Consider the following 27,637-nt stretch of genomic DNA (forward strand, 5'->3'; position numbering starts at 1 on the left):
AGGTTTCCCCCGGAGTCTGATTTCCCCCCCCCCCCCCAACCAGGACGGCCCCCACAGCCAGATCTCCGAGGTCCCGCCGGGTAGGACCATACGTAACCCATGCTGGCGGAACTCGGCAGGCACTTGGCCCGTCGAGCGCGGCGAATCGGCGGACCGGCGTCTGAGCGGCGTGGTGCAATTCTCGTGCCCCTCCACCAATTCTCTGACCCGCCGCTGGATCATAGAATCCCGCCCACAATGTTTTGGCCTCAACTACTTCCTGTGGCAACCAATTCCATAGGCTCACCACTCTGGGTGAAGACATTTCTCCTCATCCCTTTCCTAAATGGTCTACCCCGCATCCTCAGACTGTGACTCCTGGTTCTGGACACAGTCACCAGTGGGAACATCCTTCCTGCATTTACCCTGACTAGCCCTTGTTAGAATTTTATAATAATCTATAATCTTTATTATTGGCACAAGTAGGCTTACATTAACACTGCAATGAAATTACTGTGAAAATCCTCCAGTCTCAACACTCCGGCACCTGTTCCGGTACTCTGAGGGAGAATTGCGAATGTCCAAATTACCTAACAGCACGTCTTTCGGGACTTGTGGGAGGAAACCGGAGCACCCGCAGGAAACCCACGCAGACACGGAGAACGTGCAGACTCTACACAGTGACCCAAGCCGGAAATCGAACCTGGGACCCTGGCACTGTGAAGCAACATTGCTAACCACTGTGCTACCGTGCCACCCTTATAGGTTTCTATGAGATACTCCCTCATTCTTCTGAACTCCAGCGAATAAAATCCTAACCGATTCAATCTCTCCTCATATGTCAGTCACGCCATCCCAGGAATCAGTCTTGTAAACCTTCTCTGCATTCCCTCTACAGCAAGAACATTTTTCCTTGGATAAGGAGACCAAAACTGCACACGTTATTGCAGGTGCGGCCTCACCAAGGCCCTGTATAATTTCAGCAAGATACCCAGCTCCTATAGTCTCATCCTCTCGCAATGGAGACTAGCATACAATTTTCCTTCTTTACCACCTGCTGTACCTGCATGTTTACCTTCAGTGACTGATGTACAACGACACCCATGTCTTGTTGCACATTCCCCTCTCCTAATTTATGGCCATTCGGATAATAGTCTGCCTTCTTATTTTTGCTGCCAAAGTGGATGACCTCACATTTCTCCAAATTATACTGCATCTGCCAAACATTCGCCCTAATCACACTGAAAGATCTATGCATCCTCCTCACAGCTCACCCACTCATCCAACTTTGTGTCATCTACAAATTTGGTGATATTAGATTTTGTTACCTCATCTAAGTGTAGATTTATTTGTTCTTAAGGGCAGCACGGTAGCATTGTGGATAGCACAATTGCTTCACAGATCCATGGTCCCAGGTTCGATTTCGGCTTGGGTCATTGTCTGTGCGGAGTCTGCACGTCCTCCCCGTGTCTGCGTGGGTTTCCTCCGGGTGCTCCGGTTTCCTCCCACAGTCCAAAGATGTGCGGGTTAGGTGAATTGGCCAATGATAAATTGCCCTTAATGTCCAAATTGCCCTTGGTGTTGGGTGGAGGTGTTGAGTTTGGGTAGGGTGCTCTTTCCAAGAGCTGGTGCAGACTCAGTGGGGCCGAATGGCCTCCTTCTGCACTGTAGATTCAATGATAATCTATGATTAATCTAGGACAAAGGTTCGGCACAACATCGTGGGCCGAAGGGCCTGTTCTGTGCTGTATTTTCTATGTTCTATGTTCTATGTTCTAAGTCATCTAATATATATTGTGAATAGCTGGGGTCCTAGCAACGATCCCACGAGCCACTGCCTGCCAATGTGTTAATTCCTACTCTTTCCCAGTTGTTTCCTGTCTGCCAACCAGTTTTCTATCCATCTCGATACACTACCCCTAATCCCATGCACTTTAATTTTGCACGCATAATCTGTTATGCGGGATTTTGTCAAAAGTCGTCTGCAAGTCCAAATATGCCACATCGCCTGCCCCCCCCGCCCCCCCTCATCGACTCTACAAGTTAAGTCCCCGAAGAATTTCAGTAGATTTACCATGCTCAGCACAAAAATCTTTGATAACGGATTCTAGAATTTTCCTCACTACTGATGTCAGGCATACTAGTCTATAATTCCGTTTTCTCTCGACCTCCCTTTTTAAATAATAGTTATATTAGCTACCCTCCAATCTGCAGGAACTGTTCTCGAGTCTATCAAATCCTGGAAGATAGCCACCAATGCATCTTTCTAGAGCCACTTCCTCAAGTACTCTAGGATGTAGATTATCAGGCCCTGCGGATTTATCAGCCTTCAGTCCCATTAATTTCCACAACACCATTTCTCTACTAATATTGATCTCATTCAGTTCCTCACTCTCACTAAAACCTGTGTTCCCCATCTTTTCTGGTATCTGATTTGTGTCCCCTTTGTGAAGACAGACCCAAAGTATGTATTTAGCCATTTCTTTATCCCATATTATACATTCCCCTGTTTCTAACTGTAAAGTACCTATATTTAGCTTCACCAATCTTTTTTCCTTCACACACCAAAGAAACTTTTACAGTTCTCTGCAAGCTTACTCTTGGACTTTATTTTCCCCTTGTCCCTTCTTTGTTAAATTGTAAACTCTCCTCAGATCTGTTGTTTTTCTTGGCCAATTTGTATGCTTCTTCCTTGGATCAAATACTAGCTCTAATTTCCCTTGTAAGCCATGGATTGGCCACTTTTCCCGTTTTACCTTTGTGCCAGACATGAATAAACAATTGTTACAATTCGCCCATGCATTCCGTGAATGTTTGCCATTGCCTATCCACCGTCATCTCTTTAAGTAACGTTCCCCAATTGATCAACGCCAACTCACGCCTCATATCATCGTAGTTTATTTTATTAAGATTCAGGACCCTTGTCTCAGAATTAACTACTTCACTCGCCATCTTGATGAAAAATTCTATCATATAATGGCCGCTCATCATTCCCAAGGAGTTTTTCACAACTAGATTGCCAATGATTCAGTTCTCATCATACAGTATCCAGTCTAGATGGCCTGTCCTCTTGTTGATTCATCGAATTGGTCCAGAAAAATACCCCGTATACACTCTAGGAATTCCTCCTCGACGATATTGTGGCTAATTTGATTTGCCCAATCTACATGCAGATTAAAATCACCCATAATTACATGTGTTCCTTTATCGCATGCATCTCTCATTTCGTGTTTATGCCATTCCCAACATCACTACTGCAGTTTCGGGGTCTATATATGACGCCCACTAATATTTTTTGCCCCTTGGTGTTTCTCAGCTCTACCCGTAGAGATTCCACATTGTCAGAGCTAATATCCTCCCTGACTATTGCGCTCATTTCCTCTTTATCCAGCACCACCTTTTCCTTTTTGACTGTCCTTCCTAAATACTGAATACCCCTGGGCATTCAGTTCCCATCCCTGGTCACCAAGCAGCCATGTATCTGTAATCCCGATTATATCATACCTGTTTATGTCTATTTGTGCGATTAGTTCTTTTATAATAATAATCTTTATTACTGTCACAAGTAGGCTTACATTGACACTTCGGTGAAGTTACTGTGAAAATCCCCTAGTCACCACACTACGGCATCTGTTCGGGTACACAGAGGGAGAATTCAGAATGTCCAATTCACCTAACAAGCACGTCTTTCAGGACTTGTGGGAGGAAACCAAAGCACTCGGAGGAAACCCATGCAGACACGGGGAGAATGTGCAAACTCCACACTGACAGTGACCCAGAGCCTGGATCGAACCTGGGACCTCGGCACCGTGAGGCATCAGGGCTAACCCACTGCACCACCGTGCTGCCCTTAAGCTTGCCGTCTTAACATTTGCCTCGCTGCCAATATTGTTCGCCATGGCCCTGTTTGAATCTGGCCCTTGGTTTCTCTGCCTATCACTTTTGTTATTCCCCTTTCTGTCTTTTCTTTTTGTCCTTGTTTCCTCCTCCTCTGACTCCTCGCATAGGTTCCCATCCCCATGCCATTTTAGTCTAAACCCTCCCCAACCACTCCAACAAATAGTCCCCCTAAGACATCAGCCCCGGTCCTGTCCAGGTATAACCGGTTTGTACTGGCCCCACCTCTCCCAGAACCAGTCCCAATGCCTCAGGGATCTGGAACCCTCCTGCTCACACCATGTCTTCAGCCAAGTATTAATTCGATATATCCTGCTATTTCTACTCAGACTAGCAAACGGCACTGGTAGTAATCCTGAGATCACTACCTTAGAGGTCCGACTTCTCAACTTTCTTCCTAACTCCCTATATTCTGCTTTTAGGACCTCCTCTCCTTTTTTAACCTATGCTGTTGGTACCGATGTGTACCACGGCCACTGGTTGTTCACCCTCCCCCTCCAGAATGTCCTGTAACCGCTCCGAGTCATTCTTGACCCTAGCACCAGGCAGACAACCTACCATCCTGGAGCCTCAATTGAGGCCACAGGAACACCTAGCTTTTCCCCTTTGAAGTTAAAAACTCACCACTATTCCTAGAATTCCCCCTATACCAAAAAGGGTCAATAAGACACTCTAATGGTGAACAGGGATTCTCACTCCCTGACTCCTATGCAGACTTAAGTGGGTGCTATTCGGGTCAATCTATACTTTCAAATTATCCCCCAGTATAACCCATATCTTCATAGAAGATTTCATTAACTTACCACTAGTAGCATCGATCCTGGGTCCCGCGTTGCTAAGTAAGTAAAGTAAACTTTGTAATAACCACTGTTTCAGGTTAAACCTTTAAGTTAATTTATTATTATTATTTTTCTTTTAAAAGATAAAATCACCTGTCTTTACAGAAAAGTAAAAAGATCTTGCTTCTGGATTCTCCTGGTTGGTTGAAAAGACCTTCAGGTCTACCTTGACAATCTCTCTTCTTTATCTTTTGGTTTTCTCCTGATGGATTCGCTGTTCTGCTCGGTTTCTGTGTTCTATCCTTCCCATGACCGAGGGCAGCTATGAGAGCTGACTTTGTTGGCTGTCCCCGATTTAGGGTTTATATTCTCCTTCTAGCAGTTATTAAGTTTATATGACACTATCGTAAAGTAACTTTATTTTACTCTTGATTGTAAAAGGTACCTTTAATCTTAATTATTTCTAACACAACTATGTATTCATGTTGAGCATGACTTCAGCTCATCGAACTCTGATTACATTTTTCCCTTGTGATGTTCAAAAGTGCTTTAATCCTTGAGGGGTGTTACATCTGGTTCCTGTCACTTCTAAAGTTGCTTTATTACCAAATAGTGCCCTTAGCTAATCAGAGCTCTGACTCCAATTTGGGGTTAACCTGTGTTCTCGTGGACACATTGTCTCCAGCTTCCCATATTCAACTGGTTTCAGCAGGATTTCACACCTAAACTTTGTCACCCAATTCAACTGAAGATCCTGGCAATTCTTTTTTAGCTGCTTACTAAAATAATTAACTTCAAAGAAGGTGCAAAATATTGTTTTTTTTAATGTAACTAAAAGTTGAATCTGCTTTGACTTGAAAGACATGCATCAGTTTTACAGCTTGAGCAGTCACAAGCTGTTTTCTTAACGCCTGTTTGATCAAGGCTATCTGCATTTCAAAACCTTTTGCAGCTGCTGTTAACCCTTCGTGGGATTTTTCCCTACATTTTCTCATGTACCCTCAGTTCAGGTTTTGCCAGACTTCCATGTTTCAAATGACATATTTTCCCATTTTTACTTTTCACCTTACAATTGAATCCCCTATAACTATTGCATTCCTGTACTTTCTACTCCTCCCCTTTGCAGCAGAACCAATCGTGGTGCAACAAATTTGGCTGTTGCTGCTTCCCCCTTAGAGGTCATTCCCCTCAACAGTATCCAAAGTAGTACATCCGTTTTGCAATGGATTGGCCACAGGAGACTTCTGCACTGGCTGCCTAGCTCTGCCTGGTAGTCACCCATTCCCTTCCTGCCTCTGGCGTCTGAGCATGTGGTGTGGCCACCTCTCTATACGTGCCATCCACGACACTCCGCCTCGCAGATTCTCCACAGTGTCCCCAGCCGCTGCTACAGCTCCGAAACCCGGGCTTCCAGGAGCTGTAGCTGGAGACACTTCCTGCACACATGCTGGTCCCAGGCACTGGAAATGTTCTGGGCTTCCCACATGAAACAAGAGGAGCAACCCAAGGCTTTGCGCTCTCCTGCCATGATGTACCCCTTTAAATTAAACCTTTGGAAGAGGCATGATATTGGATTGAATTCAATTCTCTGCCCTTCTTTCGTTGTCCTCGTTATTACAGATTATAACTCACAAAAGGTATTTTGTCTTTGAAGCTGCAATTCTCTGGTGTTTAACGTATCCTGAGGCATTTGTTTTTAATTAATCATATTTTGCTTGCATTTGTAATTTTGATCAAACCTTCTAACTTTATAGTTATAAAGCATTTTATGCCACAGATTGTTAATTACTTTGCACCTTAATGGTACGGCCAATTAAAGTACTTTGGCATGATAGGCCATTTCTTTCTGCATGCAAATTTCTTGCCTGAATCCTTTTTTATTGGCTCAGGAAGTTTTGATGCCGCATTATTCTGGGCATCATAGATTTTGGCGATCAATTATTATGTTCAGCTGAGTTTTCTGTTAAATTTGACAATCACTCTATCAGCTTTTTGTCCTATGAGAGATAATCTCTGTACACCCTGATCTCCAAACAATATTTATATTGTTTTGTTGTGAGCTGGCATGTCCAGAGAGTTAGTTGAGATCAAGACTTCCCACAGTCCATTTCAGTAGCATATACTTGAGCTAGTTTCAGGCAAGTGATACTCCGAAGATACCGTACAAAATGATTTGAAGTAACTTACAAGCATTACCACTTAGTTTTGACAGCAAGAAGGTATGCAACTTGGCAGAACTGAGCTTCATTTTGTCCTTGAAACCAAGCAAAATGGATTCTTGTTCTTTTGTCGGGAAATATGTAAGCTGATATTTGGAGTGAAATTAATGAAGAAAAAAATGAGATGATTCACCTTTAGATTTAGTAATAAACATTCTTCAAAGTAAGGTATATTCAACATGCTGTATTTGCTGCCTTTGCCATATACACAAATATTTTAGCAGCTGTGCTCACTTATTTCACGAGCAGGTGTTCATATATCCTTAAGCTTTGACGTGACTTCATGTACAAATGTTCTAAATTGTTGGCATTTGGATTTTTTCAACTATTCATTTGAGTTTTTGCCTCAAAGAAATTGAATTCACTTTTTTTTTATAAACGTATAAAATTCTATGTAATAATTGTAGTCTCCACTTGGACTTGGCAAAACTCTTTACCTCTTGGCCAGTATTTCAAAGTAACACATTTAAACAGAAAAATTATAAATAGGGGTTTGTTTTAATTTTTTATAAAACTTCAATTATACTTCTGAATACCCTGCTAACTTTCCCCTTCACGTTTTTATCCAGTGCCTATTTAAAAGTAATTAATGGTTTAAAGACTTAATGGTTTTAACTCTGAAATTCAAACTGGCGTTTCTGTTTCATTATGTTAACTGAATGTGAAGGCACATTCATAAGGGATATAGTAAAGGACGATCACACTGGTTTTAATTGAAAAATTCCTCAAATTGTTAGGTTCCACTCTAGTTTTTTTCATTCTATTGCATGATTTTATCCATGGTATGTGGAATATAGCCTTTATTGAAGAATGATGACTCATACATCTAAAGGTGAGCTTTATTTTTGTTTATAGCATTAAGTTTAAACATGTTATTTGATAATTGGACTTTCTTCACTGTGGAATGGTTCCAGGAAATCATATGTATGGTATCTTGTCTACTTTTGATACCTGCTTTTTGAACAATGAAAGTAAACGTGATTGGGGCTGTTCAAATTTTATTCAAGAAAAGCATTGCAACCGGAAAATATCTGGTCCTCATCATGCAACAGCATTAATTTTGACTTTGACATAGCTATTCATGCTCCTAATTTAACAGATATCTTTAAAGGAGAATGTATGAGGACAAAGAAGCATTAGGAATGGTATGGCTTTAATAGAGATGTTGTGAATAAGCACCTTTGAATTCACAATACACTGCAGTAGTGTGCGAATCCTTTCAACTGTCAAATAAGACTTTTTATTTAATCAGGCTTTTTAAGTTTTGCAGAACTGCTGTCTGACAATTTTTTTATCCTCCAGCTACAGATTAAACATTCTGTTACTGAAGCTGAAATCCAGAAACTGAAAACTAAGGTAAGATGCCATAAAGTCAAGATATATGTTTTGCTTTACATTTTTCACTATTTTAGGATATAGTTAGCAATAAACACAGTATTTTTATCCTTATTTTTCACAATAAGCACCAAATTGAATAGTTTTGGTCAGTTCCGGTATTTTACTTTTAAAATAGTGGAGCAAACCAGACTGAAACGCAGAGTGCAAAAGCTCAGTTCTGATATTGCTACAAAACAACCTTTGTTTATTAATAGATTATGAATCGTCTTCATTTTTGAGAAACATAAACTATTTTATTCATTTCAATGTGTATTTTATTTTTTAATTTTGACCTGAACATTATTTTTCTTTGTAAGGGTGTTTTCATGGGAGAGACTGTTTTCATTCAATTTACCGATTAATTACTTAAAATTGATGTATCCAAATTAAAGCTTACAATACTATAAAACAGTCAGATTTCTCATTTTTGAACTCTAGAGCTGACTACATTGTTCAAAGTTATCTTTTCCCAGCCTATGGCCGTATACTAATTGCAACATTGGGGTTAGAGATTTGATTTGTCTTGTTTCGTGATGCAGCAGTGTCAAAGAAGCTTTGAAGCCCCAATCTCAACCAGTAGGCCTCAGGCCTATTGAACATATTTCCCATAAGCTGTGATACCATTGGTCATTCATCGCTCCTCAACTCTCTATGCAATTCAATGCCAACTCATGTTCACCCTACCTACCCCCATTGCGCTCGTAACGTCATGCCAACTCACGCACTCTCTCTGCGACTTCGTTCCATAGCCATTCACCCAGTGTCCGGGAAGATCTCCGGAACCACGTGGAGGTGAAAAAAAAAGTTCTAACTATCTAATGCAGCTCTCATTCCAATACAATCGATTATGAAAAAAACTCTTATTGATAAACCCATTCAAAGCTTGTAAATCTTCTCATCGTTCACCTCATTTAGTTTCAGCCTACCTATTCGATCATAGTCACAGCACCTCTAGCAAAAGCTCCTCATCTCATTTCACCTCATACTGCTACCTTGGCATAACTCCAGGGATTTGATCTTAATTTCTTTATTTTCATCATGTAAATACTGTTCATTGTTGACATCATCAGCAGACATGGAGTTCAGCTTCCACGGTTACAATAATGATACCCAGTTCTACCTCTCCATTGCCTCTTTCAACTTCTTCATTGTCTCTGCTTTTAAATTGCTTGCCTGACATCCAGTCTTGGATTTTCTCCCAGCTGGATATTAGGAAGAATAAAGCTATTGGAGTTGGTATTGTGGCAAGAGAAGGTCAGTGGGTAAAAGATAAAAGTCTGGGAACATATCTCTGACGTACCTGCTACCATTTTTAAGGTGATTGGAAACGTGGTGGGTACTTGACCCATCTTGGAGAATTGATGCTTTATTATAATATTGAAGTCAGTTTTGTCATAATTAATTGTAGTTGTGGACTCAAGTATTAGATACTATATGGTATACTCTGTACTGTGTATGGAATCATACACATGTTGGAGACGTTTGGAACAAAGCTACAGATGCTTAGCAGTTGTGTTCATGTTATGAAAATGTGTTTTTAATAAAGATCAGCAGCAATGTTGTGGGTTGTTGTGCATCATAAAACAAAACATAGTGTCAGAAGTAAACTAAACTCCACAATGGAGGTTCTGAAAACCACCGACAGTTCAGTTTGGAGGGCAATCACGCTGAAAGCTGGAGGAGATTCCATCAGCACTTCGAGCTGCACCTCACAGCGACTGGCAGTGATAAGAAAGACCCACTGGTACAGTCTTACATCTTTCTTCATGAGAAAGAAGTCCTCAACATTTACATTCAGAAGTGATGAAAAACAAAATGACTTGAATGAAATAATGAAACATTTTGTGACTTGCTGCAGCCCTAAGAAAAATATCATGCATGAAAAATACAAATTTGTTACATGCACGCAAAGCAGTGACAACATTAGTCAGTATGTAATTGAGCTGAGAAAATAAGCTAAATCATGTGAATTTGGAGGCCTTGAAGCATTGCTTATCTGAGATGGTGATTACAAATAATTCTGAGAGAATGGCTTTTGAGAGAAGTGTACCTCACACTGGAGAAAGCAGTAGCTATCTACAGAGTGGCAGATGCAACAAAATGCAAGATTAAATAGATGGCGGAAGCTATTAAGCTGCACACAGACAAGCAATTTGATGTAGCTAAACAGAAACAACGCTGGGGGAAAATTCTTAGACAGCCTGAAGGTAAAAAGAGCAAAACAGCTATTAGAACATTTAAATACAGTCAATGCAGAACAATGCAATTTCTATGTAGTTGTCCAGCCTACAAAAAAGTGTAGGAACTGTAATCAACTGAATCATTTTGCTAAGATGTGTAAATCAAAGAAAGTGCACATGGTCGCAGGTGATGCCTTATTCACTCCAACTGAACTTTTCATTGGTGCAGTAATAACAAATTTGAAAGAAGACGAATAGAAAGGTTTGTTTAAAAATTGCTTAACATGTTGAATTTCAAACTTGACACAGGTGGACAAGCAAATGCTATTCCCATAAGCCTGTACCCTAAGATAGGCAAAGGAGAACAGCTAATGAAAACAAAAATGGCTACTTATGCAGATGAAGAAATTGCTGTAGAAGGTCGATACATCCTTATAGTGACTCAAAACTGATTCAAAACCCATTCTTGAATCAAAACTTGTGAAAATCTGAAGCTAATCAAGAGAATAATGATTGTCACGTCTGATGACACCCTGAGTTCCAGTGGGTTGGTTGCCTAAAGGGAGAACATACCATCAAGACTGACTGACTAACTGTGACACCCAAAATTCACCCAGGAAAGTACCAGTAATGCTAAGAAACCAAATGAAAACAGAGTTTGACAGAATGGAGAGACTTCACATCAAGAAAATTGAAGAACCGACTAAGTGGATTAATCTAATTGTAATTGTAGAAAAATCAGATGGGAATATGACAGTCTGTCTGGATGGCACGGTAACACACTGGTTAGCACTGTTGCTTCACAGCGCCAGGAACCTGGGTTTGATTCTATGATTCTAGAGACTTAAACCAGGCAGTAGAAAGAAAATATTATCAGTTGCCCACAGTTGAAAAGATCAAGTGTGAGTTAGCTGATTCCAAATACTTCAGTCTTGGAAGCGAGTTTAAGCTTCTGGTAGGTCAGGCTGGATGAACTATTAAGCTATTTTGCTGGTAGGGACAGCTGGTTTTCAAAACAGTGGTGCCAGATTGGCTTCAGCAGTCACAGGATGTGGAATTTTACACTCGTTCGGAGAGGTCACTCTCAATCTTGCTATCTCCGTACCTAATGGGGCGCGAGAGGGTTTATATGCTGACCTTTTGGTATTAATTCAGCTCCTAAGGTGTTCCACAGCAAAACAGCTGTTTGAAGGATTAGAGGGCATGGAAACCTGGTCTGAGGAGCCACACAAGAAGGACACAAACACAAACTGAGGAAGGTGCTGGCAAGAGCGAGAGAAAACATCTTCCAAGTTGAAGAAGGAAAAGTACAAAGTAGGTCTTCATGAAATCAAGAACTTGGGACATGCGCTAATAAGTGAGGGACTGAACCCGGACTAGAGTAAAATCGAAGCAGTCGTAAACATGCCACTTACAGAATGTAATAAAGGCTTGGAGAGGTTTTTGGAAATGGTGACCTATCTTGCAAAATTCATTCCGCACATGTCAGACCTGACAGCACCTCTCAGAAAACTGCTACAAAATGATGTGGACTGGCACGAGGAACAAAGTCACCAAAAAGCTTTGACCAATCTAAAACAGAACACTGACCCGGACACCAGTGATAAAAGTATTATAATTTCAGTCAGTTGGTCAAGATATAAATGGATGCTTCAAAAACCAGCCTGAGAGCTGTCCCTTTGAAAAATGAGGCAACAATGGCATATGCTTCAAAGGCAATGACTGAAACACAGTAGTGTTATGCCCACAGAGAAATGCTAGAAATTTTATTTGGCCGAGAATGCTTCCACCAGTTTGTCTATGGCAAAGAAGCGAAGGTAGAGTCTGATCATAAACTTTTGAAAGCTATACTTAAAAAAATCTCCTGAACTCTGCACCACCAAAAATCCAAACATTACTACTGCATCTGCGGAAGTACCAAGTCCAAATTAAATACAAACCAGGCAAAGAAATATACATCGTAGACACCTAACCATCACGGAAGAGAACAAAGAAACAGAAGTGCAGGTTCACATGCTAACAAGAACTTAGCTGTGCCTGTAACAAAACTGGATGAGACCAGGGAAGTGATCAATAACGACATGACCCTGAGCAAACTGCAACAAATTGTGCAAACTAGCTGGCCCACACATCTGCATCTGCTGTGCAAGAGAACTAGAAATTTAATGAGGATTTTCATGAAGCAGAAGGAATATTTCTCAAGGGAGAAAAGAAAATTGCTGCAATACTGAGGAAAGAAATGCTGCAGAACACGCAGTGTTTGAAATAGGCCCTGCCAGAAAATTTGAGAGGAGTTGTTCACACTTGATACAGTGAGTAGCTACTAGCAGTAGATAATTACTCATAAGGTTTGTGAGTCTGTGCTGCTGAGAAAGTATAGCAAAAGCATCATTAATAAAACATTTGAAATTAATTTTTGCTCGCCAAGACATACCTGAAGTGCTCATCTCTGACAACAGTCCGCAATTCTCAGGCATTGAGTTCCACAAATTTGCACAGGATTGGAGTTTTGCCACACAATGTCAATTCCCAAATATCCACAATCTAACGGAATGGTGGAAAGTACCGTGCAGACCTTAAAACACCTGTTGAAGAAGGCAAAAGCCTACCTGGCTCTGCTGGATTTCTGAAATACACCATTAAATGGCAATGGATCATCTCCAGCACAGCTCCTGAAGGCTAAGAATTAAGCTTCCAACAGCACCCCAACTTCTATTTCCACAGTCAGTGAGCTACAATATGCAAGACCTGCTCCAATTGAGACAGCAAAAGCAGAGACAGTACTTCGATTGAGGTGCACGACCTCTGTGAACTGAACATGCAAGATATGGTAAAAATTCAGCAGGAAGGGATCTAGAATCCTGCTGTTGTACCAGGAATCAAAGGAGAACCAAGATCTTACATAGTGAAGACTCCAAATGGACAACAGTACAGGAGAAACCGGAAATTCCTATGGGACACAAGTGAAATGTGACCTTGCAGTGAACCAGAAGACGAAGAACCAGAAGCCATAATAATAATCTTTATTCATGTCACAGGTAGGCTTACATTAACACTGCAATGAAGTTACTGTGGAAAAAACCCCAGTCGCCTGTTCGGGTACACTGAGGGAGAGTTCAGAATGTCCAATTCACCTAACAAACATGTCTTTCGGGACTTGTGGTAGGAAACCAGAGCACCCGGAGGAGACCCACGCAGACACGGGGCGAATGTGCAGACTCCGCACAGACAGTGACTGAAGCCAGGAATTGAACCCGCGTCCCTGGTGCTGTGAAGCAACAGTGCTAGCCACTGTGCTACCCTGCCTCCCAGCAGTGAAGCAAGAGAAAACCTAAGTCTGAGAATCCAGAAAACTATCTTGAGGGGTGAAAGTGACACAAAACTGGAGAAGGCCCCTTTCTCACCATTCAGAACATCCAGTGGAAGAATTGTGCGGGAGAAAAACAGATACAGAAATGAGTAAAATATAAAACAGACTGATCAAAACAGAATGCAAAAAAAAAATGAGACTTTGTACGCTTGAGTAGGCAACACTGACCTATTTTGCTCTAACAGAAACTAGGTTGAAATGTGGAAGCGGGGGTGGGAAATCTAGAAGGAGTCCCAAAGCGGCTTTTACATTGGCGGATAGCCCTCCCCCTCCCCCCAATCATCAATGATGTAACAGAAATCTCGACTTTGAAAGTCGAGATCCCCATTTAAAATATCATTATCAGGTGTCATGTTTCCTCATTTACCCGTTGGATTGTCCATTCATGTCATCCTGTCAACATAATGGCACGCCAACATGGTGTGGATAGGGAGGAGTTCTGGCGGGGGGGGGCCATTCCGTGGGGACAGCTCTGGTGTGGATGGGGTGGAGTTCTGGGGGTGCGGGGGACAGGGAGGTCTGTGGTGGAGAGGTTTCTAATTTTTATGTTTTAAAATTGGGGTGTCCTCTTTTTAAAAAAAAAACTAAGTTGGCTCTGCGTGAAGTTGTGGGGACCCACACCTTACATTTTTTCACCAAGAGGCTCTTCAGACCATTGGCTTCTACCCTGTTTTTCCTGCCCACTGCACCATTCAGCCAAATAATAAGAAAATTCCACCCGTTAACTTTCTCTCTCTCTCTCTCACTATCTGTGTGTGTGTGTGTGTGTGTGTGTGTGTGTGTGTATATATATAGCTGCCTGACCTGAGTACCACCTGCATTCTCTGTTTTTATTTCACCATTTCAATTGTTGTCGTATGTCACCCTCTAACTTTTCCTTGCATTTGGAGTCACTTTCAAATCACCCCAACTAAAATACAGCACCTGCAACAGAGGGGGTTGCCATTGACCTGCCCCTCAGTCTCTACCTAGGTTGTTGCTTGCGAGCTCCATGCGAGGAGATCGTCTGCACTTATGCTCATCACATTCATAAAAATAAATATATATTTGCTTATAAATTTCATGCAGAAAATAAAGTTTGGGAATGACTAATAATTCTGCTGTTTCGTTAAAGTTATTTACTTGTACTTTTCAGCTCCAGTTAGCAGAGAATGAGAAAGTTCAGTGGGAACTAGAAAAAACACAACTCCAGCAGAGTATTGAAGAGAACAAAGAAAGGATGTTGAAACTGGAGAACTACTGGATTGAGGCACAGACCCTCTGTCATACTGTCAACGAACATTTAAAAGAGACCCAAAGCCAATACCAAGCTTTAGAGAAGAAATACAACAAAGCCAAGAAACTCATTAAAGATTACCAGCAGAAGTAAGAAATTTAAATTTAAAACACTTGACCTATGAACAGAACGCTGAATAGTAATTTACTGAACCCGGAAACTTTAATTTTTCAGAGAAATAGAATTTGTTAAACATCAAGATGCTGAAAAAAAGAAATTTGAAGAAGTTGAAAAAGTACATGCGGCAGAAGTTCAGAAGCTTCAGAGTAGGGTAAGAGATACCAGGGGGTTAACTTCGTAGGTTGACAATGTATTAAAAATTCTAGAAATAATTTGAAGAAATAAAAATGTTGCATACATTTTGGTACATACAAATGTCCTGCATTTTTAATCATAAACCTTACAATTTTTTTTAGAAAATATTTTATTGAGGCATTTATAATTTTAACAATTTTAAATATCAGGTTTCAACAAGAACAAAATAACCAACCCCTCCACCCCAGTAACAAACCCCAGCCAACATGGCTTATGCAAACAGGACCTCCTTCCAGAACCCCCTTTCCACTGGTTTACCTGACCTTACTCGAGCCTTAAAACACATCTAAGTATTCATTAAATATATCCTGTATTATGGACTCTATACCTGCAAAGTTCCTCTTATGTGCCTTTGGAAAATTGCTCCCATGATCAAAAGAGAAGAAAAAGAGCCTGAGACTTATAGCTCTCAATTTTCCCCTGGCATTTCTGGGGCTTCCATAAGAGAAGCAACATATCTCTGTGAACACCAGTTGCGGAAATTATAAATATATTGAAATGAAGGAGCGGGGAGTTAAGGTTCCTCCTGTTTCATTTTTCTTTAGGAGGACCAGATGGACACCCATTTGACTCTCATAAAAACATTGTTAGTAGCTCTTGTACCAGGGCTCCCTCTATTTGGAAAGTCTTATTGGGGAAAGCAGAAGGCTAAAGGGCAGGAGGATTTTTTCTTCCACTGGAACGCAATAGGTTCTCAAGACTAGAGATCATAGAATTTACAGTGCAGAAGGCGGCCATTCAGCCCATCAAGTCTGCACTGCTCTTGGAAAGAGCACTCTACTTAAGTCCGGGCTTCCACCCTTTCCCCGTAACCCAGTAACCCCACCTAACCTTTTGGACACTAAGGGGCAATTTAGCATGGCCAATCCACCTAACCTGCACATCTTTGGACTGTGGGAGGAAACCGGAGCACCCGGAGGAAATGCACGCAGACACTGGGAGAAAGTGCAAACTCCACAGAGACAGTCACCCGAGGCTGGAATTGAACCTTGAACCCAGGAGCTGTGAGGCAGCAGTGCTAATCACTGTGCCACCGTCCTGCCCTTGTGCCACTGTGCAGCCCCAGAGATGCTCTGTTTTCACACAGCACTAGGCATATCCCACAGCTAGCAACTATTGCCACTGTTATCACTCTATAAGGGCTGCAGCAGCAATTGGATGTCCATCCCTGCTTCGAGTGCAAGTCCTGGGCAGAATGGGGCCATGCTAGAGGACATAGTAATGATATGAATACAGAAATCCAGTCAGGTACAGGTCGGGCATTTTATGTGTACCTGGCACAATAATGGGGAGTAACAGAAATGTTTGACAACAGCTAAAACTATTTTTGTTGCATTCTCTGGCTTATACTTTTTTTGTTGTTGAAAAGTGCTTGTTTAATCAATTGGCCCAATTCCCATTTCCAAAGATTTTTGGAAAATATTAATTGGTGTCTTTCAGGGTATTTTGAAATCACAGCATTTCAGGTTGGGTGTTTTCTATTTGTAATTCCATTAATTTGCCCTTTTGATTGTTTATCTCAAATCATTAGCCTTTCACATCTGTCATATAGTGCTATATTCACCTTCTTTCATCAGAATTAAGGTACAATACTTATTAAGTATCTCCGCCATTATCTCTCACTCAATTACAAGGTACTTTACCTTTACCTTTAAGCAATCTCCCCCTTGCTGTAATTGTCACTTTCCATTTTATGTTTACATACTACTTATTTTTCTTTACGTTGATTGGAAGCATTCTTTCATATGCCTGCTTTGCCTTCCTAAATATCTTTCGTCACTCCCTAAAGTTTAGAGTCTTATTTATATCTCTTTGCTTTTTTCTATTTTATTTCCTGTATGGGTTATGTGCCTTTTAAATGTTATTTTTGTCATAATATTTCTATTTATTCAAGAAATTTGTGCTTTTAAAGTGCCATTGCCCTTGTAGTGGAATCATAACTGTACTTTATCAATCTCATACTTAAACATTTGTTTGCCACTGCTCTTTGATCTATAGTTTTTTGCCAACCAATTAAATCTCTACTAGGCTCCTTTCATTCCATTGAAATTAGCTGATCATCAGTCCAGTACTTATATTTTGGGCTATTTATTTTTACTTGTTTTAAATGTGAACATAATTAAGGTATGACTAATTTTCCAAATGCTCTCCAATCTTCAGATCTCTTAACTTGCCCTGCATCTAATTTTGAGCATGCTAAATATTTTAGTTTATTTGAATATGATGAATGTGGTTTTGGTTTATTTAAACTTTGAAATTACAATCTCACTAATTAAAAAGAAGTAATGTGTGGTTTCAATTCTTTGACATCAGAGAGGCTGTTAAGACTGCACTGAAATAGTGTTACAATAGTAAGATAGCATCATACAAGTCCTGATGTTTCCAACCTTTTTACAAAGTTTAATAACATTTTAAGTAGATGTAATAAGAACTGAGTGTTAGAATATTAACTTTGAAATCTTTGAAATTGAGAGAGTTCAATACATTTGTGTATTTGTACCTGGTTCCGATTGGGCACAATTCCCAGGCACAAAAACAGTTCTCTTTCGAGCAGAGAAAATTCAGGGGAGATTTTATATATGTATTCAAAATCATGCAGGATTTTGATAGAGTAAATGAGGAGAAACTGTTTCCAATGGCAAGAGAATTGTTGGCCAGAGGGGACAGATTTGGAATGATTGGAAAAAGAACAAGAATGGGAGATGGGGGAACATCTCTTCATGTTTAGAGGTGTGGTCTAAAGAGAACTGCCTAGGGGATCAGTGGAAACCGATATGGTGGTAACTTTCAGGAGGAGTCAGATGGATGCTTGAAGGGGAAATAAGTATTGCTTTGGAGTTGGACTGATTGGAATGGAAACAGTTTTTCTCCATTTACTTCAGTGACCTTCCATCATAAGGTCCGAGGCAAGGATGTTCGCTGCTGATTGTACTGTGTTAAATATTCCTCAGATAATGAAACAGTCTTCATCCATATGGGGCAAGATCTAAATAACATTCAGGCTTTAGCTAATAAGTAGTAAGTGACATTCATTTCGGACACAAGCCAGGCAATGACCATCTCCAATATGACCAAATCTAACCATCTAACCTTGGACATTCAAAGGCATTGCCATCACTGAACTCTCCCTCCCCTGGAGTCGGCCAAGAATCTTAACTGAACAAGCCACTTGAATACTGTGACTACAAGAGCAGATCAGAGGCTGGATATTCTGCAGTGTGTCTCTCACCTCCTGACCACTACATTTTCACCATCTACAAGGCATGCATTGGAAGTGTGATAGAATACTCTCCACTTGCCTGGATGAATAAGGCCCTAACAATACTCAAGCAGCTTGGCAGTATCCAAGCCAAAAGCAGCCTGCTTGATTAGCACCCCATCCACTACCTTAAACGTTAATTCCCTCCACCACTAGCAGACCATGGCTGCAGCGTATACCATCTGTGATATGCATTGAAGCAACTGGCCAAGGCTTCTTCAGTGTCTCCAAAATCTGTGACCTCTACCACCTGGAAGAACAAGGGCAGCTGGTGCATTGGAGCACCGCCACCTGCCACTTTCCCTCCATGTCGCACACCATCCTGACTTGGTATTATACCATTGTTCCTTCATTGTTATTGAGTCAAAATCCTGGAATGCCCGACCAGACAGCACTGTGGAAGTATCTCCACAACATAGAATGCAGTGGTTCAATAAAGTGGCTCACCACCACCCTCTGGGGGACAATTGGGGATGGCCAATAAATGTAGACCTTGCCAGTGAAGTCCACATTTCATGAATGAATTTTTTAAAAACTCAGTCCACTCTTTCCATTGCACCTGAATAGACCCTCCCTCAATTATACCCATGACCCCATCCTGTATAATATCGCCCACAATCGTTCCATCAGTCTTGGTGCCACATGCCTCCCTGTATGAAAGCCAACAAGGGCTGCCAGTTAGTGTACAAAATTTTCAATAAGGTCCTGCAGGTAAATTGTGTAGAACGTCCAGGAAACTCACACTGACGTTTTCTCTCCCCCCCCCCCCCCCCCCAGCCCCCAAAACCCATCACTACCTCCCCCTCCCTGTAAAATAGCAAGGTGTATCATTTTGTAAGTATGAAGATTTTTTTCTGAATCATAAATTATTCCACAATTACTCTTGGTCCTGTTTAGTTACCCACCCAAAATAATTAACCTTGTTAATATTTGTAAGCCAGAAATTGGCAAAACTTCAGGCAATAGCAAGCTGATTGGCAGTTTGGGATTCAGGAAGTATAGTTTGTAAGATAGTTTATTAATTCCCCTCAAACAAGCTATATAAGTCTTTCAAAGGGATGGTAATGTTATAAGATTCTCATTGAAACCAATTAACTCAATTTGTTTACAGTAATACTATATTACAGGATGATATGGATGGGCTGGTCAGATGGGCAGAACAGTGGCAAATGGAATTTAACACGGAAAAGTGTGATGTGATGTATACTTGGAGAACTAACAAGGCAAGGGAATACACAATGAATGATTGGGAGCTAGACAGTACAGAGGACCTGAGGGACCTTGGGGTGCATGCCCATTGATCGCTGAAGGCAGCCAGACAGGTAGATGAGCTGATTAAAAAGCCATACGGGATACCTGCATTTATTAGCCGAGACATAGAATGTAAGAGAAGAAGAGGTTATGGTGAAGCTGTATGAAATGCCGGTTAGGCCACAGCTGGAGTAATGTGTGCAGTTCTGGTCGCCACACTATATGATGGATGAGGGTGCAAAGGCGATTCACCAGGATGTTGCCTGGGCTGGAGCATTTGAGCTATGTGGCGAGGTTGTGGTTGTTTTCCTTAGAGCAGTGAAGACTGAGGGGGACCTGATCAAGGTGTACAAAATTATGAGGGGCATAGATAGAGTAGATTGGAAGGAACTATTCCCCTTTGAGGGGTCAGTAACTAGTGGGCATAGATTTAAGATAAGGGGCAGGAGAGGATGAAAGAACCTTTTCACCCAGAGGGTAGTAGAAACCTGGAACTCTCTGCCTAAATGGATGGTGGAGGCGGTGAACTCACAGCATTTAAAAAGCATTTAGATGAGCACCTGAAATGCCAAGTGCTGGAAAATTGGATTCGAATGGATAGGTACTTGATGGCCAACGCAGACACGATGGGCCAAAGGTTCTCTTTTTGTCCTGTAAAACTCTATGCCTTTCAGCCTCGATTTAAAACAAAAATTCCATTTTCTAGATTGCAGAACTGAAGGTCGAACTTCAAAAATTAACAAGGGGCAATGGAACACAAATGAACAATAACAATAACATCTTTGGAGAGGAGCAAGAAAGGAAAACATCACTCATGGATACAATGAGAGCACTTCCTCTAAAAGCTGTTGATAGCTTGACGAGAATGCAGGAATACAATCTTGATGGTTCAATTGAAGGTGGGGAGACCTGATATAAGTAAAGGACACATGCATTTTAATCCTTTCTGGTTTGATTTTGGAAACTGTTTAGAGTATCTTTTATTATTGGATGATCCATCACTAGACATGAAAGAATATCTAAAGTAGAGAATTTTCAGCTTCTTATTGAAAACATGAAGACTTAGTAAAAAAAATTATTTTTTTATTTTTATTTTTTTTGAAAACTAAATGTCTTTTGCTATCTTTACTGCATGTAGATTTCTATTACATACTGTGAAATGGCGATCATACAAACAGAATTTAGGGAGCTAGGAAGGAAACTAGCAAAGACGACCTCAAAGTTGACAATCCCAAGATTACTCCCTGTACCACACACATGTGAGTATAGAAAGTAGAGGGTGGAGCAGATGAATGCGTAGCTGGTACAGGAGGGAGGGCTTTGAATTCCTGGGGCGTTGGAATCTGTTCTATGGGAGATGAGACCTGTAAGGACCAGATAGGTTACACCTGAACAGATATCAGACCAATATCCTTGAGGGGTAATTTGCAAGTGCTACTGGTGAAGGTTCAAACTAACTTGCAGGGGTATGGGAACCGGGTGATATTTGAGATAGCAATAGAGAAACAAATAGTAATGTCTTAGGTGGGGTATGGGTAAGAGGGAATGTAATATGGTCTAAATTAACATTATTGTGCATCTATGTGGATGCGTGGAGTGTGGTAAATAAGGTTGATCAGCTGCAGTCATAGATAGTCACATCAAAATATGATGTGGTGGCGATAATGGAGACCTGACTCTACAAAAGGCAGGACTGGGTGCTATATATTCCTGGATAACAGGTGTTCAGGAAAAAAAGGTGGAGGGATAGCAGTATTTATTAAGGAGAACATTACAGTGTTGGAGAGAGAGGATATCCCAGAACAACAAGGACAGAATCTATTTAGTTACATCGAAGAAACAATAGAGGTACCATTACATTGCTGCATGTAGCCTAAGACCACCTACTAGTGGGAAAGATGTATAGGTACACATTTGCAAGGAAATTACAGACAGGTGCCAGAATTATGGAGTAATTATATGGGATATTATAATTACCTTGATATAGACTGAAATATTAATAATGTATAGGGCAGAGAGTGGCAAGAGTAGAGTGTTTTCAGGAGAATTTTCTAGATCTGTACGAGCTGAATTGCACTGAGGTTATGCTCCTCCGCATCAATTTGGGGATGAACCTACCATGACTTAGCTGGCTCGTTCCTCTTTAATTTTTCGAGTGACAGCCATTTGCTTAGTATGAGGCGGGACGTGCCTCTGGCTCCAGGGAGAAGTTCACCTCATAGAGCTGCTGGCCAATTGGATGGCAGCAGAGCCAATTGGGAGCAGTGGCCATTGATGGTACTGCAGTTAGGGCAGGAGGTGGAGTTCAGCAATTGACCCGGATATGGAGGTAAGTCCAACATCTCTCCAGGGCCATGCTGACTAGTCACAGCGAGGGGGGTATGGGCCATGTTAGACCAATAGGGAGAATGATGGATGTGGAAAGGCAAAGAGTTGTTGGCTCTCTGACTGGAAAGATGGAACTGAATTTTACGGGCCACCTGTAGGCGGGTAGGGGGCACTTCCTTCTCCCTGATTAACTCAGAGGGCCTGGGAAGGAAGTGCCCCCTACCCGTCCCCCCAGGTTTAAATCTGCTGGACTCTATGTTGGGTGAAGGCCTCTCCCGCTGCCTGTTATATCTGAGTCGTGGCGGGATGAAACCCTAAATTAAATATTAATTTGGGTCACAAGCAGGCAACCAACAGGACACCACCCCTGTCTTAAAATCATGTCAGGGTTGGGTGGACTGGTGGCGGGTTTGCCACCGATGGCACGATGTCCTAATTTATGGGTCCACTTGCCAGTTTTCCCACCTACAGATGGCCAGTAAAATTCAGCCCCATGTTTCCAGTGCGAGAGCCGACAACTTAGTAGCATCACCGGGAGGGGGGGGGACTGCTGCTGCCTTCTTTGTCGCATTCTCTACCTGCAGCCCACATCAAAATGTTTTCTTTCCTGTGGGGCTGCAGCTGGGAAACTACTTCTATTTAACTGGCAGCCTTCTCACACGGTGTTGAGTTCAATCCACGATCAGCAAAATTCAGATAGCCTCATAAAATGGAACTTAATAGGACCTTCAGATATTTAAATTGGCTGCCAATTGGGAGCAGTGGCCATTGATGGTACTGCAGTTAGGGCAGGCAGTGGAGTTCAGCAATTGACCGGGACATGGTGGTAAGTCCAGGACCATGCTGACCCTGCCTGATTCTGGTCCCTCATTTGATAAAATACCTTGACAGTGGGATATGGTAAGGGAGTCGATCCACCACTGAACTGGTAATCCAAAGGTCCAGGCTTAATGCTTACAGGTTCAAATCACACCCAGACAGGAATTTAAATTCAATTAATTAATAGAACCTGTAATTGAAAAGATAGACTCAGCAATGATAACCATAAAACCAGTATTAATTGCAGTAAAAGCCCATCTAGTTCACAAGTGCCCTTTAAAGAAGGAAATCTGTCCTTGCCTGTTCTGGCCTACATGTGACTCCAGACCCACAGCAATGTGGTTGATTCTTAAGTGCTCTCAATGGCAATTAGGGACATGTAACAAATACTGGCCTTTCTGGCGATGCCCACATCCCATGAAAGAATAAAAAAAGAAAGAGAATAAAAAGCAGCATCTCTTCTCTTCTGCCCCCACCACCCCCCTTGTACCAAAGTATTCAAAGAATTATATAAGTTCAAGTTATTTTTCATTATGTTTAATTAAACTTTAGTGTATGGGAAACCCCATGAGCTCTGTTGAGTTGAACTGTCTATTACTATTGCAGTGTAATTATGTAAAAGTTATAGGATGTGGGTTTGTGCTGCATTTTCACATGTGTTCTGATTCTTGTCCTGTGTCATCAACTAATACATAGTGCAAAGCCCAGGTGTTCCTGCAGAAAATCAAAGGTGATTCAGATTGTGTGTGAGGGTGATTGGGGGCTTAAACAATATTGACATGACTTGGAAAAATTAATGTTTTTATATATATATATATATATATATATATATAGAGATCTGCTGCCCTCGCTGCCTGTCCCATAGAGCAGTGTTTTTCAAACTTTTTTGCCCAGGACCCATTTTTACCAACCAGACGACCATCGCGTCCCACATCGCCCGAACTTCGCGACCCACCATTTTCACTTACCTTTTATGCGACAGGTGAGTCTGCTTAGTCCTTGTGATCTCACTTTCTTTGTTGTTCAACGTTACATTTCTGATGATGACTTCAGCTGATGAGTTAAGATCTCACTGCATCAGTTCAAAAAAATAGAGGTTTGTCCTCTAACTCATCATGCTTAGTCTTCAAATGTTTTTGAAGTTTTGAGGGTTTTGAACTTTCATTTGCCAATGCTTCCCTCCGTATAACACGGGTGAACTTTGAATCCTGATTTGCAGTTGCACAATTAATAACCCATATCTCAAGTAATCATCTTTATGCTCCTTTGTTCCTGTTTTCAGCTTCTTTCAGCTCTGGTTGGTCACCAGAGGCACTGGAGTTTTCTCTCGTGCCCAGAACACGTGACGTCAGCGTTCTTGGCACGTGACCTGCTTTCTGCCACCACTCCAAGCAGGAAGACACCAGCGATTTGAAAAAAAATCTGTTCTGGGCAGAACGCTGACGTCAGGAGGAGGCGTTCTGCCCTGCTGGGCTCCGGGCCTGCGCATTGCTGAGGGAGTAGGCATGCGCAGAACGGCCAGCATTCTGAAAGCCGATGGCCGGCGGCACTTTTAAAAGCCAGTCACGACGTTGGGCACTTCTTCCCGCGATTGGGAACGCTGTGACATATGGTCCCGCGATCGGGACCGCCATGACGCATGGCCCCGCAACCCTTCCGACACCTGTCCGCAACTCACCTGCGGGTCGTGGCCCTGGGTTTGAAAATGACTGCCATAGAGAGGCCAGTCCACGTTCTGATATTATCCATCCATACCATCACATTTTTGAGGTATTTTGTCTTGCATTACCTTTTTCCCACAAACACTCCCCACCTGTCCACATGTGAGCTTCCTTGATATCACTACCTCAAACAAGTTCCTCATAACACCAGTTTACTTGAGCACCCACTCATTTGACTGCTTGACTGCCCATGACACACCTGTAATATCTATCTGATAGTCCTCTCATTTCAAATGAACATATTTGAGCTTTGTCACTCTTCCACGGAATAAGGTAAATGAGTTGATGGCGCAAATCATCATGAATGACTATGATTTAGTGGCCATTACTGAAACATGGTTAAAGGATGGTCACAACTGGGAGTTAAATATCCAAGGGTATCAAACTATATGGAAGGACAGAGTGGATGGTAAGGGAGGTGGTGTAGCTCTGTTATTTAAGGATGACATCCGGGCAATAGTAAGGGATGATATCGGTGCTATGGAGGATAAGGTTGAATCCATTTGAGTGTAGTGGTTAGTGCTGCTGCCTCACGGCACCTAGGTCCCAGGTTTGATCCCGGCTCTGGGTCACTGTCCATGTGGAGTTTGCACATTCTCCCTGTGTTTGCGTGCGTTTCGCCCCCACAACCCAAAGATGTGCAGGGTAGGTGGATTGGCCACGCTAAATTGCCCCTTAATTGGAAAAATTGAATTGGGTACTCTAAATTTTTTTTTTTTTAAAGAATCCATTTGAGTGGAAATCAGGAATAGTAAGGCGAAAAAGTCACTGATAGGAGTAGTCTATAGGCCACCAAATAGTAAAAGTATGGTGGGGCAGGCAATAAACAAAGAAATAACGGATGCAAGTTGAAATGGTACAGCAGTTCTCAAGGGGGATTTTAATCTACATGTCGATTGGTTTAACCAGGTCGGTCAAGCCAGCCTTGAGGAGTTTATAGAATATATCCGCGATAATGTCCTCGAACAGTATGTAATGGAACCTACGAGGAAACAAGCGGTCCTAGATCTGGTCCTGTGTAATGAAACAGGATTGATTAATGATCTCATCGTTAGGAATCCTCTCCGAAGGAGTTATCACAATATGGTGGAATTTAAAATACAGATGGAGGTTGAGAAGGTAAAATCAAACACTAGTGTTTTGTGCTTAAACAAAGGAGATTACAATGGGATGGAAGAAGAGCTAGCTGAGGTAGACTGGGAGCAAAGACTTTATGGTAAAACAGAAGGAGAACCTTCCAAGCGATTTTTCACAGTGCTCAGCAAAGGTTTATACCAACAAAAAGGAAGGACGGTAGAAAGAGGGAATATTGACCGTGGATATCTAAGGAAATAAGGGAGAGTATCAAATTGAAGGAAAAAACATACAAAGTGGCAAAAATTAGTGGGAGACTAGAGGACTGGGAAATCTTTAGGGGGCAGCAGAAAGCTACTAAAAAAGCTATAAAGAAGAGTAAGATAGATTATGAGAGTAAACTTGCTCAGAATATAAAAACAGATTGTAAAAGTTTCTACAAATATATAAAACAAAAAAAAGTGGCTAAAGTAAATATTGGCCCTTTAGAGGATGAGAAGGGAGATTTAATAATGGGAGATGAGGAAATGGCTGAGGAACTGAACAGGTTTTTTGGGTCGGTCTTCACAGTGGAAGACACAAATAACATGCCAGTGACTGATGGAAATGAGGTATGACAGGTGAGGACCTTGAGATGATTGTTATCACTAAGGAGGTAGTGATGGGCAAGCAAATGGGGCAAAAGGTAGACAAATCTCCTGGCCCTGATGGAATGCATCCCAGAGTGCTAACAGAGATGGCTAGGGAAATTGCAAATGCACTAGTGATAATTTACCAAAATTCACTAGACTCTGGGGTGGTCCCGGCGGATTGGAAATTAGCAAACATGACACCACTGTTTAAAAAAGGAGGTAGGCAGAAAGCGGGTAATTATAGACCAGTTAGCTTAACTTAGGTAGTCGGGAAGATGCTGGAATCTATCATCAAGTCATCAAGGAAGAAATAGCGAGGCAACTGGATGGAAATTGTCCCATTGGGCAGACGCAGCATGGGTTCATAAAGGGCAGGTCGTGCCTAACTAATTTAGTGGAATTTTATGAGGACATTACCAGTGCAGTAGATAACGGGGAGCCAATGGATGTGGTATATCTGGATTTCCAGAAAGCTTTTGACAAGGTGCCACACAAAAGGTTGCTGCATAAGATAAAGATGCATGGCATTAAGGGTAAAGTTGTAGCATGGCTAGAGGATTGGTTAATTAATAGAAAGCAAAGTGTGGGGATTAATGGGTGTTTCTCTGGTTGGCAAGCAGTAGCTAGTGGTGTCCCTCGGGGATCAGTGTTGGGCCCACAATTGTTAACAATTTACATAGATGATTTGGAGTTGGGGACCAAGTGCAATGTGTCCAAGTTTGTGGACGACACTAAGATGAGTGGTAAAGCAAAAAGTGCAGAGGATACCGGAAGCCTGCTGCGGGATTTGGATATGTTAAGTGAATGGGCAGATGTTGACAAATGTGAGGTTATCCATTTTGGTCGGAATAACAGCAAAAGGGATTATTATTTAAATGATAAAATATTAAAACATGCTGCTGTGCAGAGAGACCTGGGTGTGCTAGTGCATGAGTCGCAAAAGGTTGGTTTACAGGTGCAACAGGTGATTAAGAAGGCAAATGGAGTTTTGTCCTTCATTGCTAGAGGGATGGAGTTTAAGACTAGGGAGGTTATGCTGCAATTGTATAAGGTGTTAGTGAGGCCACATCTGGAGTATTGTGTTCAGTTTTGGTCTTCTTACCTGAGAAAGGACGTACTGGCGCTGGAGGGTGTGCAGAGGAGATTCACTAAGTTAATCCC

The 27,637-nt window shown here is 41.7% G+C and overlaps 1 protein-coding gene across 7 annotated transcripts in view; it reads left to right on the forward strand.

Annotated features, from left to right (window-relative positions):
- ppp1r9a (protein phosphatase 1, regulatory subunit 9A) overlaps window positions 1-27,637 on the forward strand; it is a 489,701-nt gene that overhangs the window by 353,616 nt on the left and 108,448 nt on the right. For all 7 annotated transcript variants that reach the window (XM_072509043.1, XM_072509045.1, XM_072509048.1 and 4 more), the window contains 4 exons: window positions 8,177-8,230; window positions 14,937-15,166; window positions 15,252-15,348; window positions 20,609-20,801. In XM_072509043.1, coding sequence (XP_072365144.1) covers window positions 8,177-8,230; window positions 14,937-15,166; window positions 15,252-15,348; window positions 20,609-20,801 — 574 coding nt within the window. The remainder of the gene's footprint in view (window positions 1-8,176; window positions 8,231-14,936; window positions 15,167-15,251; window positions 15,349-20,608; window positions 20,802-27,637) is intronic.

Source organism: Scyliorhinus torazame, chromosome 6 (genome assembly GCF_047496885.1).
Source record: "Scyliorhinus torazame isolate Kashiwa2021f chromosome 6, sScyTor2.1, whole genome shotgun sequence".
Lineage (NCBI taxonomy): Eukaryota > Metazoa > Chordata > Chondrichthyes > Carcharhiniformes > Scyliorhinidae > Scyliorhinus > Scyliorhinus torazame.